Source organism: Amphiprion ocellaris, chromosome 23, assembly GCF_022539595.1.
Source record: "Amphiprion ocellaris isolate individual 3 ecotype Okinawa chromosome 23, ASM2253959v1, whole genome shotgun sequence".
Taxonomy (NCBI): Eukaryota; Metazoa; Chordata; class Actinopteri; family Pomacentridae; genus Amphiprion; species Amphiprion ocellaris.
The window spans coordinates 17,525,842-17,547,519 of record NC_072788.1 but is presented as its reverse complement, the minus strand read 5'-3'; the positions used below and the strand labels follow the sequence as shown (position 1 = coordinate 17,547,519).

Below are 21,678 nucleotides of genomic sequence, written 5' to 3'. Positions count from 1 at the left end.
TTTTAAAATGTGCTATATGTGTCAATATATATAATTGAGGGACTTCTGAAGTCCATGGGATATATCTTGCATGCATTTTTATTTTATTTTATTCCAGTGTGGATTTATCGCATGTCAACAGGTTTACTACAATATCTTTGAAAATAACTTTCAATTTCAATTCTACTCAATTGTATATATAATATTTAGAAATATCTTTCTGTAAAAATGCCATGTGGTGTTTGGTTATAGGCAGCCATGTTGATTTTAGGCCTGAAAACAGCAAAAATTTCAACTACGACACCTGTCAACTATGTTACAAAGTCTGGCAATTATATATTGACCCACGTAGCTGACGCAGTTTAAGAGTCCTTAGGTTGCCATGACAACACAGGAAGTTGGTCATTTTACGATCATTAAGGAAATCTTATTTTGGAAAGCAGTGTTAGAATATTTGTTCTGTTGTACTTTTGATCATTTTGTCCCTGTAACAACAATTATTTTAGTCTAGTTTTATTTTTTTTTGTTTGTTTATTTGTCCTGGTAGATAAAATTGTATTGCACATCATGTGACTCACGGCACGGACATGAGGTACCGTGTGTGAGATTAAGCGGCCAATTTTGCATCCCGTCTGCTTTTATTTGTTTTCCATCGGTCATCCAGGCGAACAAGTTTTCAGAGAACTGTATACTTTGTTTAGAGAGAACTGTGAGAAAAAGGGTGTTTTATTGCCATTTCATGATTTGAATGTGATATTGTCATATTTGTGTTTATAGTTTTCACGGTGTACCATCAAATGATATAGCTTCTGTGAAGATTAAACCTTTTTGTGGACATCTGTACGAAGCGTGGACTCTTTCAATGACCAGCAGTTACAACTCATATAAATAAAGTTGACTTGACTTGACCTTAGTTCTAATTTGTACTTGGTATTTTAAAAATTGTAACCATCTATTTATATGATTTGCAGTATATTAATTTTATTCTCTATCACATAATATTGACTTACTATAAGAATTTTTATTTTTACCATACATCACTTACCACAGTTTTTTTCTTGGCACACATGGGCTTCCATAGAATTGGGTTCACAGTCGGTGGAAATCTTTTAGGGCAGGTAGGTGTTTCTTTACCCCTCAACAAAAACAAAACAGACAAGGTTGCCTAACAAGAATACACACCCAGTCTCTGTGAAACCAAGAAATACAGCAGCAGGAGGAGAGACATCCCACACGACCTGTATGGAGTTATATATCTAAATATATATATAAAAAATTTCAGATTATATGTCATTTCATATGAGGCAACCTGCTGGAGTTAGTCAAGAAAGCACAGACTTTGTAGTGTAACCTCTCATTTTCAGCAGTTTCCTACTTGCAAACCACAATTTGCCATGAGTAAGAAACCCGGAAATGGTGCCATGAGGGGGGGTTGGACCTCGTGCGCGCGCGTATGTGTGCGTGAGAGACAGCGACACAGAGTACTGTAGTCTGCACGCCGGGAAGTCCATATCTAACATCTAATACACGAGCTGCCTTCTGATCAACTCATTTAGGGATATCGATCCGTATCGATCACTCGAGGAAACTTTGCGCCCTGCTCTCTACAGCATCTTCTCCATCTTTCTCGCTTCTTCTTTTTTTTAATTTCCCGGATAACATGGTAACAACGCAGCTGCTACCATCCCCTCCGTCCATTCATAAGTGGTGACAAGTCGTGTTCGGACTCAGCTGTGATCGGACGACAGAAGAGGACCGGCGGCAGGAAAACAAACCAACCCAGAAGCATGAGTCCGACTGTGGAGCGTTAAGACCGAGAGGAGCTGCTTTTTCTTCCTGTCCATTATCTCCAGCTTCAAGTGGCGGTTCAGATAAATACAGAAACGCTTTTGTGATCTGCAGTTAAAAAAAAGGCAAGGATGACAGTCAAGCTGGACTTTGAGGAGTGTCTGAAAGACTCTCCACGTTTCAGGTAAGAGTTCCACCTGTGCGTTTATTACTCATGGTGATGCAGCCAATGGGGGAAAAATGTAAACCTGGCAGGAAAAAAGCGACTAAACTGAACTATTTTGAATGACGATCGAGCTTCAGTGTGGCTGTTCAGGCTCCAACAGTCTTATTTTCAGTGAGTTTGAGCTGTCATGCCACTAAAAGCAATGAGACCCTGCATGCAGGCCTGCAGGCTGTAAACCCTGATCTGAGATCTGCCACTGCTGCCCTGTATCTTTGAGACACAGGAAGCTTCAATCTGCCCTGAAAAGTTGATGACATCCATTCAAAACCTTACGTTTTAGAATATCAGTAACATCAGATCATAGTGATGACACTCCTGATGTGCACTACCGTTCAAAAGGGTGGGGTGACCCAGACAATTTCATATTTTCCATGAAAATTCACACTTTTATTCATGAAAAGTTTGAATCACTCTCTCCGTTCACAAGATCATTTGTTGCTTTTTGTTCCATACGCCCATACTGAATTGGGTAAAAAGGCTTTTGTTTAGTCTGGCCCTTTAGCATGGAATATGTTGCAGAAAGACAGGAAACTAACCCAGGTAATCTCATTGAGTGCTTTTAAATCCAAACTGAGAGTTCTTGAGCCTGACTCCACAACATGCTCCACAATTTGCTTGTAAATTAAATCTTTTTATTTGGTTTTTTTTTGTTAGTGTCTTAATTGTGTTTTAACTGTGTAATTTCATGTATTTTGTAATTGCTGCTGCCTATCTTGGTCAGGACTCCCTTGCAAAAGAGGTTCTTAATCTTAATGGGATTTCTCCTGGTTAAATAAAGGTTAAGAAATAATAAATAAATAAATAATGTGCTAACTTAATGCATGAAGGTTTTCTAATCTTCAGTTAGCGTTTCAACACCATCAGCTAACACAGTGTAGCATTAGAACACAGGAGTGATGGTTGCTGGAAATGTTCCTCTGTACCCCTATGGAGATATTCCATTAAAAATCAGCCGTTTCCTGCTAGAATAGTCATTTACCACATTAACAATGTCTAGGCTGGATTTCTGATTCATTTACTGTTATTTTCATTGAAAAAAAATGCTTTTCTTTCAAAAACAAGGACATTTCCAAGTGCCCCAAACTTTTGAACAGTAGTGTATGTCAAGGGTTGTGTCTTCCCTCAAAACTCTTTCACGAGATACAAAGTGTTTTTTATATTTTGTTCAAACTCATGGATAATTCTTCATATGGTACGTTAATATCATATACTGATATCTAATGTGTAAACAGTAAAAATGAGTTTGTGAATGTATATTCTTATTTAAGACAGTTTTTTGTGTACTGTCAAAATGTTGCATCAATATATTTATTTTGATTTCCTCAGACCACTAAAACTATGTGAATGTGATCTAGTAAGGCAAATACTCTCAAAGGAAACATGACTGTATCTAGTGGATAGAAAGAACCTCTTACGTGCCCTATAGTGTGAAACTTCAGAACATGGAATGATGCCTCAGTTATCTACACTATTGTTCAAAAGTTTGGGGTCACTCATGTTTTCCGTGAAAACTCACACTTTTATTCATGTGCTAACATAACTGCACAAGGGTTTTCTAATCATCAATTAGCCTTTTAACACCATTAGCTAACACAATGTAGCATTAGAACACAGGAGTGATGGTTGCAGGATCAGCTAGAATAGTCATTTACCACATTAACAATGTCTAGACTGTATTTCTGATTCATTTAATGTTTTCATTGAAAAAAAATGCTTTTCTTTCAAAAAATAAGGACATTTCTAAGTGCCCCAAACTTTTGAACGGTAGTGTATGTCATAATCAGAAACTTTCTTACTCATGCAAAGAGTTAAGTCCTAGCTAATTAGATAATTGCATAATTTAGCTGTCATTGTGCTGAGTGTCAGCAACAGACTGCAATTAATTTTCTTTCAACATCAGCATCAACGTGGTGTAATCAAAAGGGAAGTGTCAGTAAGTTGCTTTTGCAAGCGGCTCGAAGAGAGAGCTTGGCACAGCTTGGGCGTGCCCTGATAGCTTCTGGCACCTCGCCTGAGCCGCAGTGGCCGGGGTTGTAGCTCACAGCTGATTTGGCACATTTCAGTCCTCAGTCTCTCCATCTCCACCCTCTCTCCGTTGCCCGTCTTGAATTTATGGGACTTGCACAGCGGTGGAAAGTTTGAGTTGTGGCGGCTGCCGTGGGTGAGGTCTCGTGTCGGGGTGAGATCCGAGGAGGGAAAGGGAAGGAAAGGAGGGACAGGGAGGTTATCAAGCAGTCAATCAAACTAATTCACAGGGAAAGTGAAGGAAAACAAAGGAGCAAAATGAGGGGGGAGGAAACTGTACAGATTTGGACAGCAGTTTAAATGTGCTACCTCCTGTTGCTAGGTAACCACGGGGTGGGAGGGCAACAGGAAGAGAGGCGAGATGTGCTGAGGTGATCAACAGGAGACAGGAAGTGTGTTTTCTGTGGGGAGAATCGCGGCGGAAACTCAGCTTTAGCACCGTCTTAATTTGCTTTCTTACTCCGTGTTATCTCATGCAAGGACAAGTGAAAAGGATGTTCCTCTTCACTGAAAGAATCCTTCACTCCTCCTCCACAGTGGTCTCCTTTTCAACTTGTTTTAATCCTGTCCTGTCTTTTCTTTCCTTCTGTCCTGAGCTGACATGTCATTTGGTCCTATTTCAAGAGGACATGACCTCAGACTTTGATTCAAATCTCCCCACACTAACAAACACAGACAGTTACTGTCTGTCAAGGCCCTCCTCTCTTCTCTTCACTCACACTCGTCTCTTTTTTTTCTTCCTCTGTCTCTCTGTATCTCTGTACTGTTGGTGGAAGGCAGCGGAAACCACATGGTTGAGCTATTGGTATGAGAAGAAGGCGGCATGCAGAAAGAGATACAGAGAAGCAATAAACTAGCCGGGACCACTTACAGAGTTTCGTGCTTACACTACTGTTCAAAAGTTTGGGGTCACCCAGGCAATTTCATATTCTCCATGAAAACTCACACTTTTATTCATGTGCTAACATAATTGCACAAGGGTTTTCTAATCATCAATTAGCCTTTCAACACCATTAGCTAACACAATGTAGCATTAGAACACAGAGTGATGGCTGCTGGAAATGTTCCTCTGGAGATATTCCATTAAAAATCAGCTGTTTCCAGCTAGAATAGTCATTTACCACATTAACACTGTCTAGACCAGGGGGGTCAAACATGCGGTCTGCGAGCCAAAAGCAGCCCACCAGAGGGTCCAATCCGGCCCACAGGACGACTTTGTAAAGTCTAGAAATTACAGAGAAGACTTTAACTACATTTTGTAAATTTGTAAAACTATAAATTTAAAATAATTCCTAGACCCTGACAAATTGTTTTGATCATATAGTAAAATACTATATTGCTCCTTTGTCATTTTGTGTCTAATTTCTGTAATATTTTGTCTTGTTTTTGTTGGGGTTTTTTTTGTCTTTTTTATGTGTTTTTTATCGTTTGTCTCATGTTTTTGTCGTTTTGTGTTTCCTTTTTGTCTCGCTTGTGTTTTTTGTGTCATTTTTTGTCATTTTGTGTTTTGCTTTATTCATTGTTTTGGGTGTTGTTTTTGTTGTTTTGTTTCTCACTTTTGTCATATTTTTGTCTCATTTGTGCCTATTTTTTTTTTTTATTGTTTCGTGTCATTTGTCTCATTTATTGTCATTTTGTTTCTCGCTTTTGTCGTGATGTATCTTATTTTTGTAATATTTTGTCTAGTTTTTGTTGTAGTAAGTAAAATACTATATCATTCAGTTCCAGATACCTGTGACTAAATGATTTGTTCCTTTGTAGATACACTGGGATCTGGAAGTTGTAATGTGTAAATGATAAACTGAGGCATAATGTTGTTAGAATTTAATTTATTTTTCTTAACAAATTTCATTGTGTTCATAATGTTTTGTAAAAAGATGGTTCCTTACATGTGAACATTTTCAGAATGTACTTTTTTGCACTAAAACAAAGGGAGAAATTTGGAGTTGTTGTTATTTACAGGTTATTATGTTATGATTTTACTGCTCTGGTCCACTTGAGATCAAATTGGGCTGAATGTGGCCCCTGAACTAAAATGAATTTGACAACCCTGCTCTAGACTTTATTTATGATTCATTTAATATTATCTTCATTGACTAAAACTGCTTTTCTTTAAAAAATAAGGACATTTCTAAGTGGCCCAAACTTTTAAACAATCGTGCATGTGTGAGGGATGCTCAAAGAGGTCACATTTTGTGCTCAAAAACAAAGTCATCAAGCAGTTTTCAAGACTGGCTGTTTGTTTTTGCAATCGTGCAGGCCTACACAAACTCCCGACGACTTAAGTGTCCAGTAAGATTGGTTCAAACCCACAGGAATGTATTCTGAATTGTGCTGAATGTCACACAGTTTCTAAAAATACCCAAACACATCACACTAAATTACAGACAAACACGTATAAAAAGATGTCCCTGGACTTGAAATTAGCAGCAGCCATGATGTATAACACTGCAATGCTGTAGATTCACTGCACAGCACTAAAATAACAAAATAACCAGTGTTGTTTATGTATGTACAAAAGAAATCTCAATCTGTTATATTGAAAAAGAAAAGAAAACATGTAAGAATAATGTTAAGTTGCAAGTAATTATCATAAAACTATATTAGTACAACTAAACTGCATTGCAGTCATTCACTTCTTCATATTTAAAATGTGTTCTTTTTTCCAGCATCATAGAAGGATGTTTTCTGTAAAGCTGCTATGAATGCTGAACTATTTACAATCATTTCTGTAAATTCACCAGGATTATCCCTAAGATTTGAAGTTACTGCCTGTGATAATATCATACATGACCTCAATATGCAACATGCAGCATAGAAATGTGTGGTATTACCTACACTGTTATACTCAGCAAGAAAATGTTATTAGAATTATGCACTAAATAAGACATTTAGACCAGAGGTATCTAGCTCATTTAGAGGCCACATTCAGCCCAATTTGACCTCAAGTGGGCCCGACCAGTAAAATCATAACACAATAACCTATAAATGACAACAACTCAAAATATGCAACGCAAAATAGTACATCCTGAAAATGTTTACATATCTTTTTACAAGACATTAATGAACAACCTGGAATTTTTAAAGAAAAATAAGTGCATTTTCAACAAGAAAAGCACTCAGAGAGCACAGTACTCCTCCAAGGCTGTTCATTTCCCCATATGGCATTGTCAGAAATGCAGCACTTTTTCAGAAATGCAGCATTTGTTTATTAGTTACTGATGATCAGATATAGATGATATAGATGTACCCACAAACTTTTTGTGAGAGGAGAACACTGACATACCAGCTATCAGCGAGTTATTTATACACTCCTGTTTTCTCTTGCATGATTTTTCCAGTCAGAGGGTGTCACATTTACTCAAAGGAAGTATTTAAATTCAGAGTATTTGCGCCAAATGTGATTTGGATCACAAAATGCCCTTGCGCTGAACACAGGCGTGTGTTATGCATGTGTATGTTATGTACGGATATCGAATCGCGTGACCTAAGTATGTAGTGGGCAGTGGGAATTGACAGGATTCAGAAACACCCCCACAATTTAATCAGTTGTTCCTTGTGTCATTTCTGATGGATAAGTCCCGATAAACCTGCAGTGGTCGATTTGTAGTAGGATCGCAATCATGTGATCATCAGCAGGCAGCTGACGTAGTGTTCACTTGTTGTCATAGTTACAGTGATGCTGTGCCGCTATCTCGCAATGATACAGAAATCTTTAACAAATCCATGGATCCAGACTATAAGCTGCATCGCTGCCAAAATCAGTTGGTCCTTTTGTCATTTCTGACCTTCCCTGAAACTTTCATCCAAATCCATTAGTGAGTTTTTGAGTAATGTTGCTAACAGACAGACAGACAGACAAACAGACAGACGGACAAACCAACGGCGATCGTGACAGAACTGGCGGAGTAACAATATTATATGTCTCAGTTCATCATTTACACATGTGCATGACAACTTACAGATCACAGTGTATCTGCAAAGGCAAAGGACAAATTTAAAATAGCAGTTATGTTTATTGAAAAACTGCAGTTTATGTCGTCTCTGTTATTTTTTACACTTTGCAAACTCAGCCCACGGGCCAGATTGGACCAACTGATGGGCCGGTTTTGGCCCACAGGCCATATGTTTGACCCAACTGATTTAGACCATAACATATCAGATAAATGTTTTATCCAAACAGCAGTGATGTAAAACAGAAAAAAAGCTGAATTTTGGAGGTGAATGTTTGCTGCATTTGAATGATAAATTGACTGATTGACAAAGAATCATTGTTGTGAAGCGAAATGATCCACTGTCAAGTGATGACTACTCTTTTTTCCAGTAAAACCACATTTTAGATGGATAAATCAGGAATTATAAGTACGTTTATAGCAATATTTAACACCCAAGTCCTGCGTATGACTGCATATTTATGTGTCTGTGTTTTTCAGAGCTGACATCGAGGTAGTCCAAAGCGATGTGAGTGAACTTGAGACACGGCTGGAAAAGGTGAGATGCTGCTCCTACAGAAGCTTTTCTAAAACCATACTGACTCAGTTCTCTGCTTGAATTGTACACACACAAGCACACAGACGTGCACAGGTATCAGAAGAGGCAGTGAAGTGAGAGGCGGCCATCGGTTGTTGAGGTATTTCTACCTGACAATGAGCAGGAAGTAGCAGCAGGTGCCGCTTCCCCATCATATTGTCCTGCTAGAGAACAAGCCTTTGTTCTGCTTTGATGAGATGACCAATATTCTCTGTTTCTCGTTGGGTTCATGCATGTCGCAGTTTCAGGTCTATTCATTTGACAGTCATCAGTCCCGTACTGTGTTTCTGTTCCCTACTGAATAATTTGTGACTCCAGGTTTTCACCTTTTGCACGTTTTACCAATAACCAAAGCACCTGATGTGCTGTACCTGCAAAGAATCATAGAGGTGATTGATTTATGTTTGGCTGCAGCACCGTGTAGTGATTACAAAAACTGGACTAACTGGGTTAATCTGCTCTGTGTAAGAACCCCTTGGGCAAACACCACAGCAGTGTCAGTGTTTCCTCAGTGTAGCCAACTTTACTGCCAAAGAAAGAAACAAAAAAACAAGCAAAGTTCCCAGCTAGTGTGGCATGTTTTCTCATGAAATTAGATTAAAGAAGTGATGCAGATAGTTCTTTTCTGTTCCCATTCTTTATCATATCACGCTGCAACATGTCTGATCTACAGACAGATATAAAAGGACTTTTGGAAGTCCTTTTATATCTCCTATTTCAAGAAGAAGTTACCAAAAAGTCCTCTACAACTTTAGACTCTAGTAGAAGAAGTAGTTTGATCCTTTACTGCAGTAAAAATAATGTGATGTAAAATACTACAAGTTCTGTTTTCAGAGTGTTCAGGTCAACGGTTATGTTGACTATATAGAGTTCTTTTATTGGATGCAGGTACAAATAAGTACACATAGTTGGTAGTTATATAAGACAAGTGTGTGTTTTGTATGTAAAATCCTAATTTGCCAAGTAAATAGTAAAACTTTCAAAAAGCAGAGAGGAGTAGAACTATGAAGTAGCATAAATAGTATCTCCACACTGTGCTTAAGTGGAGAATTTAGTAGCATTTCACTACTGCCTTTAGAGAATTGTTCTGCTACCACAGAACAATGACAATGAATAAGCAGAGATTTAGAAACCGTTAGAACATTTTCCATGAGCTCAACTGACATATCTGCTGGTATCCATTCATCTATTTTCTGTCCACCTGTTTATCTTGTGGAGCAAAGACCGAGAGTCTATCCCAGCTGACTATAGTAGAAGGTGGGGTTCACCCTGTACACATCACCAGTCCATCCCAGAGCCAACACAGTTGATTTTATGATGGAAAAAGCATTTTAAAATATTAGTTCATGAGACATTATTATCAAGTGTCTGTAGTTCATTAAGCTGATGCCCTACATGTTACATCTGATGTAATGTGTATTGTAGTATTTGTTCTGTTGTATACTAAATCTATGAACAAGGCTGCAGCTTTTGATTGGAGCTTTTGACTATTTTCTCAATTAGTCAATGCATTCTAAAGCCCAAGATGATGTCCTCAAATCTGTATAGTTTATTCATATAGAAGAGTACAGAAACCAGGAAACATTAAAATTTAAAGTGGAAATAGAGAACTTCTTTATCTTAAAAAATAACAGATTAATCCACCTCTAATTAATCAGGGATCAAAGTAATTGACAATTATTTTAATTAATCAGTCATTACAACTTTATCAATGATCAAGAAGAGTTCAATGAGGTCAGGACAGTCAGATGCAGGAGGTTATATTCAGCTTGATTATATTCAGCTGGATTGCTGCTTTAATGTTGCAATTCCTGAAATAAATTCTGTTTATTGCACAGACTGATTCTGACGTTCGTTGCTCCAGGTGTCTCTTGTTAGTGTATTCATTTTTATATTTGACTGTGGCTTGGCATATTTGTGTCACCCAGCTCGTGAAACAGTGCCAGGCCATGCTGGAAGCAGGCAAAATCTACTGCCAGACCAGCAAGAGCTTTGTGAACGGCCTCCGGGAGCTGGGACACCACTGCTCTGAGGACAAAATGATGGAGGTGAGGGGAGAACACTGACATACCAGCCATCCGGGAGTTATTTATACACTCCTGTTATCTCTTTTACCACTCAGAGGGTGTCACATTTACTCAAAGAAAGTGTTTAAATTAAGAATATTCGCACTAAATGGAATTTGGATCACAAACTGCACTGAATAGAGACGTTGTAACACATAAAAGATGCTAAATTAAGGTTTGATGAGAGTCTAATCTGGCATGTCTGCCCTGCAGGACTGCTTGGATAAATTTTCCAAAAAGCTGTCTGCCATCTTGGAGTTACAGGGGGTGAGTCCTTCTATCAATCTGTTCCAGCCTTTCGCTTCTCCGTAATGTGACTTTTTTTTAACAGTTTGTCTTCTTTTAGGAAGTCATTGAGACCACACAGAAGTCAGTCAAGACGAAGCTGCAGAACTTTGTGAAAGAGTGAGTGAGCTGCTTTCCCTGTTAGTTTCATGTAATCCTTTTGTGCCTCTCTCCCACCTGCAACAGTGTAGTTCACACACTGAGTCACTGCCAACCATTAACTTATGATCCTTCCCTCTCCTTCTCCTCGTACTTCAGTGTGCTTCTGTTAGTGGGAATCGTACGGTAGATTAGATAACAGAGGACGTCAGGAGCATGTGAGCAGTCATTTGCTGCATTTTTACCCAATGACTCATATGATTTTCCTCAAGTAAGCTTTTTTGATTTAAACAGCATCCATCCAAAGTCAAGATGACACGTTTTGATTTTAGTAATTGCTCTTACAAGATGTTATCCTATTTGTCTTGTTCTTTAGTGTTTTATATTTCGAACATTTAAAAGTTTTATCCTGTTTTCTGTCTTGGTTTTGCCAAATACTTTTGTCGTTGCTTGTCATGTTTCAACAAAGTGCACTTTGAATAAACTTAATGAGATTTAATCCACAAGTTTTTTAGAATTTAGAATTATCAGTTAACCTGTCATGCATATCTGTAGACTATCAAAATCCAGAACCTTCTAGCTGTGAGCAGTAATGCTAACCACTGCACCACTCTACAGTATATAACACACAACACTACATGAATAATACATGACTTAATTCTATTTTCCCCCAGTTCCCACCTACACAATCTGTCAGCGCTTATGGAAGTCACAGAGCTAACATGCCTGCAGTATAATACACTGTATAAGAATATGACAGGAAGACATATGATGAGAAGAGTCTATTAAAATCATACATTATATTATGCAAAGAGAGTCTTTTCCAAAGTGTTGCCCAGCCCTCGCTCAAAGAAGAATTGTTGGGTTTCTCTCTTTAACACTATAAGGTGTCTTTACCCTTAAACATGTGCATCTACAGTCCTCTAAGATGATTTATTTATTAGTTAGTGCTGTTTAAGTACTGCTATGTACACTACTAGTCAAAAGTTTGGACACGTCTTCTCATCCAATGGTATTTGTTTATTTATGTCATACATTGTAGCTTAATACTGAAGACATCAAAACTATAAAAGAATACACATGGAATTATGTTGTAAACAAAAAAAAGTGTTAATCTTCAGTATCAATCTACACTGTAGAAACAAATACAAATAAACAAAAATTGAATGGGAAGGTGTGTCCAAACTTTTGACTGATAGTGTAAATCGTATTGAATACACTGGTTTTATTGGGCCTGGATGATATCTTTAACAAATCCGTGAATCCAGACTATAAACCGCATCACTGCCAAAATATATCAGTTGGTCCTTGTGTCATTTCTGACCTTCTCTGAAAATGTCATCCGAATCCGTTAGACCGTTTTTGAGTAATGTTGCAAACAGACAGACAGACAGACAAACCAATGCGAATCGTCAGATAACTCCACCAAGTTCCTTGGCAGAGTAATTAATTTATTTGTCAAATAAAGGCTAAATAGTCACAAAACCAGGATGATTAAAGCCTATTTGCCTGTTTTCTTCACCTCCTGCCCTTCAGAGATGTTCGCCGGTTCAAGGATGTGAAAAAAGAGTTTGAGCGCAGCAGTGAAGCCCTGGAGGGGGCGCTGGCCAGAAACGCTCAGGCTCCACGAGGGAAGCAGCACGAAGTGGAGGAGGCCAGTAGCGCTCTGCTCAATGCACGTAAAGCCTTTCGGTCTGAGGCCTTGGACTATGTTTTGCAGGTGAGAAAAGACGCTTAAAGTCATTAAAGCTTCTTCCCCCTCTTTTGCTTTGAGCTCTTTAGTTATTAACCTGTGTGCAGAGAATCACGCTTGTACAGGGTTCACTGCTAATGATCAGCCAGGTTCCGACAAGAGCCTGGATCAAATATAGAAGAGCCCATCTGATTCTAGTTGTGCTGTGAATGATAACAAGTTTGCCTCAGGGCTTCTCTCCAGGCTTGTGGTTGTGGCTCACAGCTGACCAGAGAGTTTTTTGGTCATGGGAAAATGAATCTCTTTAACCATGACTTCCTTTTGTTTCAGATAAATGTCATTGAGGCCAAGAAGAAGACAGACATTCTGATGGCAGTGAGTTCATTCTGACCTATTTTAAATTGTTGACTCTTTAAAATCTACATTGTACTGTTCATATTGATCAGGCTGTTTTATTACTGTAATAATTTAGGATACCTGTCTATCTAAATGTTTCCTGTTAGATGTTGTCACTGATGGAGGCCCAAGCCCAGCTCTTCCAACAAGGCCACCAGTCTCTGTCAGAACTCGATCAATATCGTCATAAATTGAATGAAGAGGTAATCATTTCCTTTGTTACAACTGCAAGTCATACAGCTGTTGTTTGAGATGTTGACATGAAATTCTATGACTAAATCTAGCTTAGCTCAAGTCATTAAAGAGACACTTAACTTGACACTAAACATGTATTATGTGCACGTGAAAGTGCAGAATAGAAAGAATAGAAATTCAGTTTTGCTGCAAATAGCCAGCTAAAGGATGCTGCTAGCTGGGCCTTTGGTCTCTTTTTCATACCTGTCATGTCTGTGTGCTTTTTAGCAGTTATAATGATGCTTTCTTTTTGCAAAAAAAGGTCATTACAAGCTGTCAGCTTAGCTTCGGGAAAAGAGAAATAAAGTAAAGACAAAGAATGACCCTTGTACTTAGGGCATAACCAGGCTAAGTGTTTCTTTTTGTTATGCTAAGCTATTCTAATCACCTCCAGGTTTCAGCTTGATAGTTACTATAGAGACTGAAGGGTCATTTCAGAACTGGAGGACATTTGGGCTTCAAAATTTTTGAAAAATAAACCTTCTCTTTTACAATTTTCTGCTCCATATTCATCCGTAATATATAACAAACTATCAAAGTCTTGATTGACTCAACTTACACATCAGTAGTACCATTTTTATTCCATGTTTTATTTGTTGTTTGCTAACCCTACTCTAATCACAGTAACAGGGTTCTAATCCATGCTAATGTTAGCTTTTTCTCAGGAGTAGAAACTAGATATTTAGCTAGCTGTTACTGCTGACCAAGAGGACAAACTTACTGATGGAAAAAATGTAAAGAAAAAAGTAAAAATCTAAAAAAAAATGTTCCCACAATTAAAAGAGACATTGATGAAAAAATAATACCAACAAAAGGATGTTTAAGTTTCATTGACTGTCGTCTATTAGATTCAGTTTGGTCATCAGGGGGGTGGGACAAGAGAAAAGTAGCATTTTAGGGTGAACTACAGACTTACTTGGTGTTTAAAAAAATATTTTCAAACATTCTTTTCTCCTAGTTTTTTTTAGATTTGGCCTCAGGACGAGTACATTTACACAACTGCATGATTTAGTATTTTGTACATGGATTATTCGAAATTTAAAGGATGGCACATAAAATGTCCTCCAATTCTGGAATGACCCATACAAATATCAGGCATATTTCCCAGCAATAACTTTTAAAAAATCTATGTTTGTTAAGTATAATTTATCTTTGTGATGATTAAATTGCAATAATTACCTAAACAGATCGTGAATTTTCAATTTCCTGCATATTATCACCTAAAATCTCAATTTTAGCAACATTCTCTGTTGTGTCTATTCTATATTTATGTATTTAAAAATAAGGTATTATTTAAACCCTAAAATATCACGGTCATGAGATGTGTAACTGCCAATAAATCTGCACTTTTCTCAGCTTTCACTTATTTTTGAGGTGATTTTTAAGGCAGTTTTGCAGAACCCTAAAATCCAGATCTTTTAATGCTGTACTCTGGTAAACACAGTTATCCAGGTACAGGGTCCAGATCTCCGTATTAACTGTATGTGCTGCTCTCCTAACATCATATTAGTTTGCATTTGCATACAGGAGCTTTAGGGGATGATGTGATGCACATTACTGGATAAATGAAAAAAGACAAGGTTCTGAAACTTTCTTGAAACCTTGACTTTTTTCTTGTGCAAGGTTTGTTTGCATGCATCCTCTGTCCTCTAACAGATGTTGATATGAATCTATCTAAAAGTTTCAACAAGCCGTGAGACAAAATATTTAGAAGAACTGCTTCATATACTGCAGTTTGACACATAGTGGCAGTAAAAGTGCCAGCACATGTGTCTCACTTAAAGACAGGAAGGATAGACACTCTAAAACATACTTTTGCAGATGATTTATGAAGCAGGATACAAATTCAAAAGGTTTGGCAGATTTAGTGAAATGACCCAAAAGTTGTTGGTCTTGGCATCTTTCTGAGGTGGGGCAGAGTAGTCACAAGATGACATCACATTTTCATCGTGACAGGAAAAAGAGATCAACAACAGGAAATATTTCACATGTCCGTGTGTGTGTGTGTGTGTGTGTGTGTGTAGGTGTGTGTGTGTGTGTGTGTGTGTGTGTGTGTGTGTGTGTGTTACCTCCTGCACTTTGACTGAGGAAACTGGAAAAACTTTTCTGCACTGTCAACCTTGAACAGCAGCAGTATCACGGTTAAAATGTTTTTGTTTGAAAAGAAACAGCACCAGGAAATGAATTGTGAAAAAGTTCGATGGCGGAATCAAACCACATGAAGCCTTCTTCCTGTTTCAACAGGAAATGATAGGAACAAGAAAAAGCAGATGAAACAGAGAAATGGAAAGACGCTGGAATGATACACTGAACAGACTCTTTACAAGAGAAACTACCCGTGTTGTTCTTTTGTTTGGCGCTGGATACACAAAAAAGTTCAACACTTCCTTATTTGTGTTTCCAGAAGAGTCTAGAGGGGTGATAGCTCGCCTCAAACCCGTGGATCTCACTCCATTTCTCTCCTACACAGAGGCAGATTTGTTAGAGAGAAGAATAAGGAGGGAAAAGTTGTCCTTCAGTACATTAAACAGAAACTAAAGTACAGCTAGATGGAGAAAAAAAGTCCATGCAGGTTTTTTATGAATACATCCATCCATCATCCATTATCTAGACAATGCTTAATCCTCATAAAGGAGTCTATCCCAGCTGACTTAGGGTGAAGGCAGGGGACACTCTGGACAAGACACCAGTCTATCACAGCGCTACATATAGAGACAATTTAGAATCACCACTTATCCTCATCATGTTTCTGGACTGTGGGAGGAAGCTGGAGAACCCGGAGAAAACAGGGAACATGGAATCTCCATTGCAAAAAGATCCCAGAGATGTGAACCGGGGATCTTCTAGCTGCAAGCCGACGGTGCTAACCACCAAGCAGCCTCTTATCAGTACACACAATTATGTATTCTTGTGAGTTTCTTAGCAACTTTCCATCATTCAGATGCTGATTATAGCAGTTATTAACAGTTCTAGAGCTGGATTTATTACAAGTGTGTCTTTTGGCAAGACACTAAATCTATACTAGTTCCACACTGACCTGAATAAAAGTGCAAATCAGATTGCTTAATAATTTCTTAAAACTGTTCATGTCCTGAAGAAAGCACTATTGAGTGAAATGCATAGCAAGAGTGTAATAACGTATAATATAATATTCTGAAGAATCTAAAGAATGTGTGTCTGTTTCCTTTCTGACAGCACACCCAGTTTGTTCTAAACGCTGCCAGGGAGAAGAGGGACATGGAGCAAAGGCATGCAGCAATCAAGCAAAAGGTGAATACAGATTTACAATTTAAAGGGGTACACCACTAATACCACATCAAAGTCTGTTTAGATGTTGGGAGTACTAGTTGTATGTTTGTGGTTGTGTTGTATTTAAGGTAACAAAGGTTCCACATTTAGAATCTGTGATGCTATATCAGACTTTTTCTTAACCTGTAGAAACTGAGAACCAGATTAACAATGCAACAGCTACAGCTCTCAAATCCCTACAAAGTAACTTCAGTAACACAAATGACTCTTTAACATTTCAAGGACATGTCCTATGATGACTCCATCATGGATTTCAATGCTGACGCAGCTAATGGGATTGCAATGGAGGGCTACCTCTATAAGAGAGCCAGCAACGCCTTCAAGACCTGGAGCAGGTACGCGTTTTACCACCAGTACTTAACACAGAACAGCTGCATTGGTCTGTGTGCATTTTCTTTCTGTACGTCTCACTAAAAGGACTCAGATGTTCACTGTATTTCATGCTACTTTCTAAGCTGAGCTGCATATGTCCACTAATTGTCTCTTCTTTAACAAAAAGTGAAATAGCTAAATCACAGACTCCATTATCATCTTTTATATTCTTTCTCCACCTCAGGCGCTGGTTTTCAATTCAGAAAAATCAGCTGGTGTATCAAAAAAAATTCAAGGTATGTCTCATTTTATTAAGAGCTGTATGAGAACACACACACACACACACACACACACACACACACACACACACACACACACACACACACACACACACACACACACACACACACACACACACACACACACTCACACACAAGTACAAGTACATGCACTGTTTGACCTGCATGTTTTTCCTGTCCTCGTCTCTTGCAGGACCAGCCTACAGTTGTGGTGGAAGACTTGCGTCTTTGCACAGTCAAGCCCAGCTCTGAAAACGAGAGACGGTTCTGCTTTGAAGTGGTCTCCCCGTCAAAGTGAGTTTGCGTGGGAGAACAGCTTCTTGCATTCGTGCATACATGTGTTTGAGCGATGGTGGTGAATTTTCATCAGCAGCAAGTGTGTGGATTAAAGCATGTTGCTGTTAGTTACTCCGCCAAGGAATGTGGGGGAGTTATGTGACGGTCAACATACGTTTGTCCATCTGTCTGTTATCAACATTACTCAAAAACGGATTAACAGATTTGGATAAAATTTTCAGAAAAGGTCAGAAATGACACAAGGATCAAGTGATTAGATTTAAGCAATGATACGACTTATAGTCTGGATCCACGGATTTGTTAAAGATTTCTGTATTATTGCGAGATAGCGACACAGTGTCACTGTAACTATGACAACAAGTGAACACTACATCAGCTGCCTGCTGACAATCACATGATTGTGATCCTACTACTAATCGACCACTGCAGACTTATCAGGACTTTTCCATCAGAAATCATACAAAGGACCATTGATTAAATTGTGGGGGTGTTTCCGAGTCCCATCAATTCCCGCCGCCTGCTACATATTTAGGTCACGCAATTCGTACACATGCATAACACACGCCTTTGCTCAGTGCAAGGTCATTTCATTTGTAGGTACAGTGGTCCCTCGTCTATCACGGGGGTTACGTTCCAGATCCCCCCACGATAGACGAAAATCTACGAAGTAGCGACCATATTTATTTTATTATTTGTATATATTTTAAGGCTTCATAAACCCTCCCCACGCACTGCACAACACCGCAGAGCAACACCATGTGCAGCAATCGGACGTCTATGTGAAATGGACAAGGCCAGATGCTGTAAGATACGCATTTTATTTCGATTACTTATTCTTTTAATATGTTTTAATTATAATTTTTTTCTATATTTTCTATTGTTTTACATTTTTTAGACTAGAAAATGCTTATTTTGCCGCAAAAATAATTAAAATAATGCAGCAATCGCAGAGCCGGCCACATTTTCAAAATGGCTGATGGCTGTGTGTGTCAAAATAAAAGCATCTGGCAGTTGCAGAGCGCATAAAAAGCAGAAATCTTTTCTCCAGCATCGTTCTGCAACACAGCTTGCCATAATAATAAATATATAAAAAATATTTATATACCGCAAAATTTTGTGATACAGCGAAAATTCCACGACACCAAATGCAATTTAAAAATCTGCGATGCGATGACGCCACGAAAAGTGAACCACGATATGGTGAGGGACTGCTGTAGATCTATATTAAATGGCCACATTCTATGGCGCCGTGATTTCTGATCATCAGTAACTAATAAGTAAATGCTGCATTTCTAACACAAAAAAATGCTGCATTTCTGACAATGCCATATGGGGAATGAACAGCCTTGGCGGAGTACTGCACTTTTTGAGTGCTTTTCTAGTTTCTCATGTGCTGAGAAATTAGATGGTCAGTGTGTGTGTGTATTTTTAAAAAATTTAAATAATTTTTTTGGCCTTTATTATATACAACAGTGGAGAAAGACAGGAAATGTGGGTAGAGGAGCAGAGGAAAGACACACAGTAAATGGCCGTGAGCTGGATTCGAACCCATGACCTCTGCTTCGGGGACTATGCTGCTGTTTATGAGTCACTCTCTCAACCAGCTGAGCTACCGGGACGCCGTGTGTTTGTATTTATGTGTGATTTTATGTGTGTATATGCAGGTGCTGCTTGTTGCAGGCGGACTCAGAGAGGCAGCAGCAAGCATGGATCAGCGCCGTCCAAAACAGCATCGCTTCAGCCTTTCAGGAGCGCAGAGAAGACACACACAGCCCAGTGAGAATACACACCTCCGCTCACACACTCAGACAGACAGCGCACACACTGTCGCCTCCATCTGCATTTTTCAGTGGGAGTTTAATCAGCAGAGACACAGAGGAAGCTCTACGCCTTCGTGCATCTCGTCAATCCTGTGTTTTTGCGTTACCAGAGACAGCGTTGCAGCTCGATGTCAGCGAGCCATTTGATAGGAGGAGGAGGCGGGGGGGGCGGGGATCAGGAAGACGAGGGCTACAAGGCGCTGGACGAGGTTCAGGCGATTCCAGGGAACAGGCAGTGCTGCGACTGTGGAGAACCCGGTCCTGATTGGGCCTCCATCAACCTTGGCATCACACTTTGTATCGTCTGCTCAGGAATACACAGGTACACACACACACACACACACACACACATACATACATACACAGGTACACACACACACACACACATACATACATACACAGGTACACACACACACACACACACACACACACACACACACATCTTGAAACCTGTTCTTTAATGTTTTTTCCCCCCGACAGGAGCTTGGGAGTCCATTTCTCCAAAGTACGCTCCCTCACTCTCGACTCCTGGGAGCCTGAGCTCGTTAAGGTAATTAAACCATTTAACTCATTTTGGCCCTTTTCTGTGTTAGCAGCAAAGTTCCAGTGGGATTAATCAGTAAGCAATGTGTTATAAAAGTTTTTTTTTTTTTTCAAACTGAAACACTTTTTCTTGTCTCGCCGCTTTGTTTAGTTGATGTGTGAATTAGGAAACACAGTAATCAACAGGATCTACGAGGCTCGGATCGATGAGATCACCATCAAGAAGCCCCACTCCTCCAGTCCCAGGTAAAAACAATCAACCCAAAGGTAAAGATATTAAACCGTAATTTCACGGATTTCCCACGTGCAGTTCAGTTTGCTTGTCACAGGATCATTAAAAGAATCCTGCTGTGGAGGAGCTCTAAGGGTTATCGTGCTTCTGCTTTAGATTCAACAATAACAACAGGAAATTCATTAGAAATGAGGGCTACGGAGGGAACGCCACAATATCTGGGCCTCTGTTGCTTCAGTTTGAATTATTCTTGTCATTTCCAAGTCTTTAAACTTTGTGGAATTGCAGTACTAAGTTTTTGTAGCACCCAAGGGAAGGGTTCTGAAATATGAAAAGAAAAATAAAGTTATTTAAACATTACTGAAAGAAGAGAAAGGAACAAGAAAATGCTTGTATTAGTACATTCCAACTTTTCCACAATCGTGGCCTCATTTATTTTCTGTAGCTTCCAATGACTTGTTAAATTAATTATAAGATTATTATAGAGGTGTATTGAAATTGCAGCATCTGATTCACGTTACAGTGCCTAATTTCAGCCATATTTGATCTTCTGTATGCTGAAATATTGGATGTATGTCATGTTTGGTCCTTCAGATGAGACTGTATTACACTTAGAGAACTGCAGTCCTCTTTTATAAGGTCCTCTTTTTCTGGCATTACTTATTAAGTAACTGATGAAATATCAATGTTGGTGCAGCTACAAAAACACACTCTTCATCTCCTCCTGCTGATGTCTTGATGACATTACATGAACATGTACGTCTGCCTGTGCATGCCCTTTTATTTTATTTTTTTACATTAACTAACTCTGAGTAAGAGGGGATTAGATCCAGCTCTTCACAAAATAGCAGTTTGTTGAGAAGATCAGTGATCTTAGAGGCTGAGTTAGAAAGATGTGCTCGCTGTAGTTTACAGATAAGTTGATCAGCAACCTACCACTCACTTTAGACTTCTATTGTGACTTCCTCTTCTCTCTCCAGTGTTACGCCGCAGCAGACAGGAAGTGCCGCAGGTATATGATGCAGATGGTTAATGTTGTGACATCCGGAAACTTGTTGTGAGGCCGCATGCTTTGCGTAGCATGAGCTTCCATTCTTGTCTAGACTTACACTACCAGTCAAAAGTATGGACACACCTTTTCATTCAGTGGTTTTTATTTAATTATTTTATACATTGTAGGTTAATACTGAAGACATCATCACTATAAAAGATTACATATGGAATTATGTTGTAAAAAAAAGTGTTAATCTTCAGTGTAGAAGATAATACACATAAATAAAAAGCACTGAATGAGAAGGTATGTCCAAACTTTTGACTGGTAGTGTATTATATCACTAATTTGGTCTTTTTTTATGTGCAAACTTTCAAATTAATGCCTTATCTGATTATTTCCCTGAATTGTAGGTGTTTGCAAAGCTTAAGTTTGGGATATATTAAAGAAAGGGTGAGCATTAAGACCTCTTTAAGCTGAATGTATCACTTCATTAAAGGACACTCAGTGCGTCATAATCGCGTGTTGTTGATTCACAGCACAAGTTGTGGACT

The 21,678-nt window shown here is 38.8% G+C and overlaps 1 protein-coding gene across 2 annotated transcripts in view; it reads left to right on the top strand.

Moving 5' to 3' along the window:
- The first annotated feature begins 1,426 nt into the window (after nucleotides 1-1,426).
- acap1 (ArfGAP with coiled-coil, ankyrin repeat and PH domains 1) overlaps nucleotides 1,427-21,678 on the top strand; it is a 28,750-nt gene continuing 8,498 nt past the window's right edge. For both annotated transcript variants that reach the window (XM_023274979.3, XM_023274978.3), the window contains exons 1-16: nucleotides 1,427-1,951; nucleotides 8,452-8,509; nucleotides 10,477-10,596; nucleotides 10,828-10,881; nucleotides 10,961-11,019; nucleotides 12,535-12,718; nucleotides 13,022-13,066; nucleotides 13,195-13,290; nucleotides 16,517-16,591; nucleotides 16,853-16,965; nucleotides 17,187-17,238; nucleotides 17,435-17,535; nucleotides 19,203-19,314; nucleotides 19,469-19,680; nucleotides 19,839-19,908; nucleotides 20,053-20,147. In XM_023274979.3, the coding sequence (XP_023130747.1) occupies nucleotides 1,899-1,951; nucleotides 8,452-8,509; nucleotides 10,477-10,596; nucleotides 10,828-10,881; nucleotides 10,961-11,019; nucleotides 12,535-12,718; nucleotides 13,022-13,066; nucleotides 13,195-13,290; nucleotides 16,517-16,591; nucleotides 16,853-16,965; nucleotides 17,187-17,238; nucleotides 17,435-17,535; nucleotides 19,203-19,314; nucleotides 19,469-19,680; nucleotides 19,839-19,908; nucleotides 20,053-20,147 (1,499 nt within the window). In that variant the 5' untranslated portion in view covers nucleotides 1,427-1,898. The remainder of the gene's footprint in view (nucleotides 1,952-8,451; nucleotides 8,510-10,476; nucleotides 10,597-10,827; nucleotides 10,882-10,960; nucleotides 11,020-12,534; nucleotides 12,719-13,021; nucleotides 13,067-13,194; nucleotides 13,291-16,516; nucleotides 16,592-16,852; nucleotides 16,966-17,186; nucleotides 17,239-17,434; nucleotides 17,536-19,202; nucleotides 19,315-19,468; nucleotides 19,681-19,838; nucleotides 19,909-20,052; nucleotides 20,148-21,678) is intronic.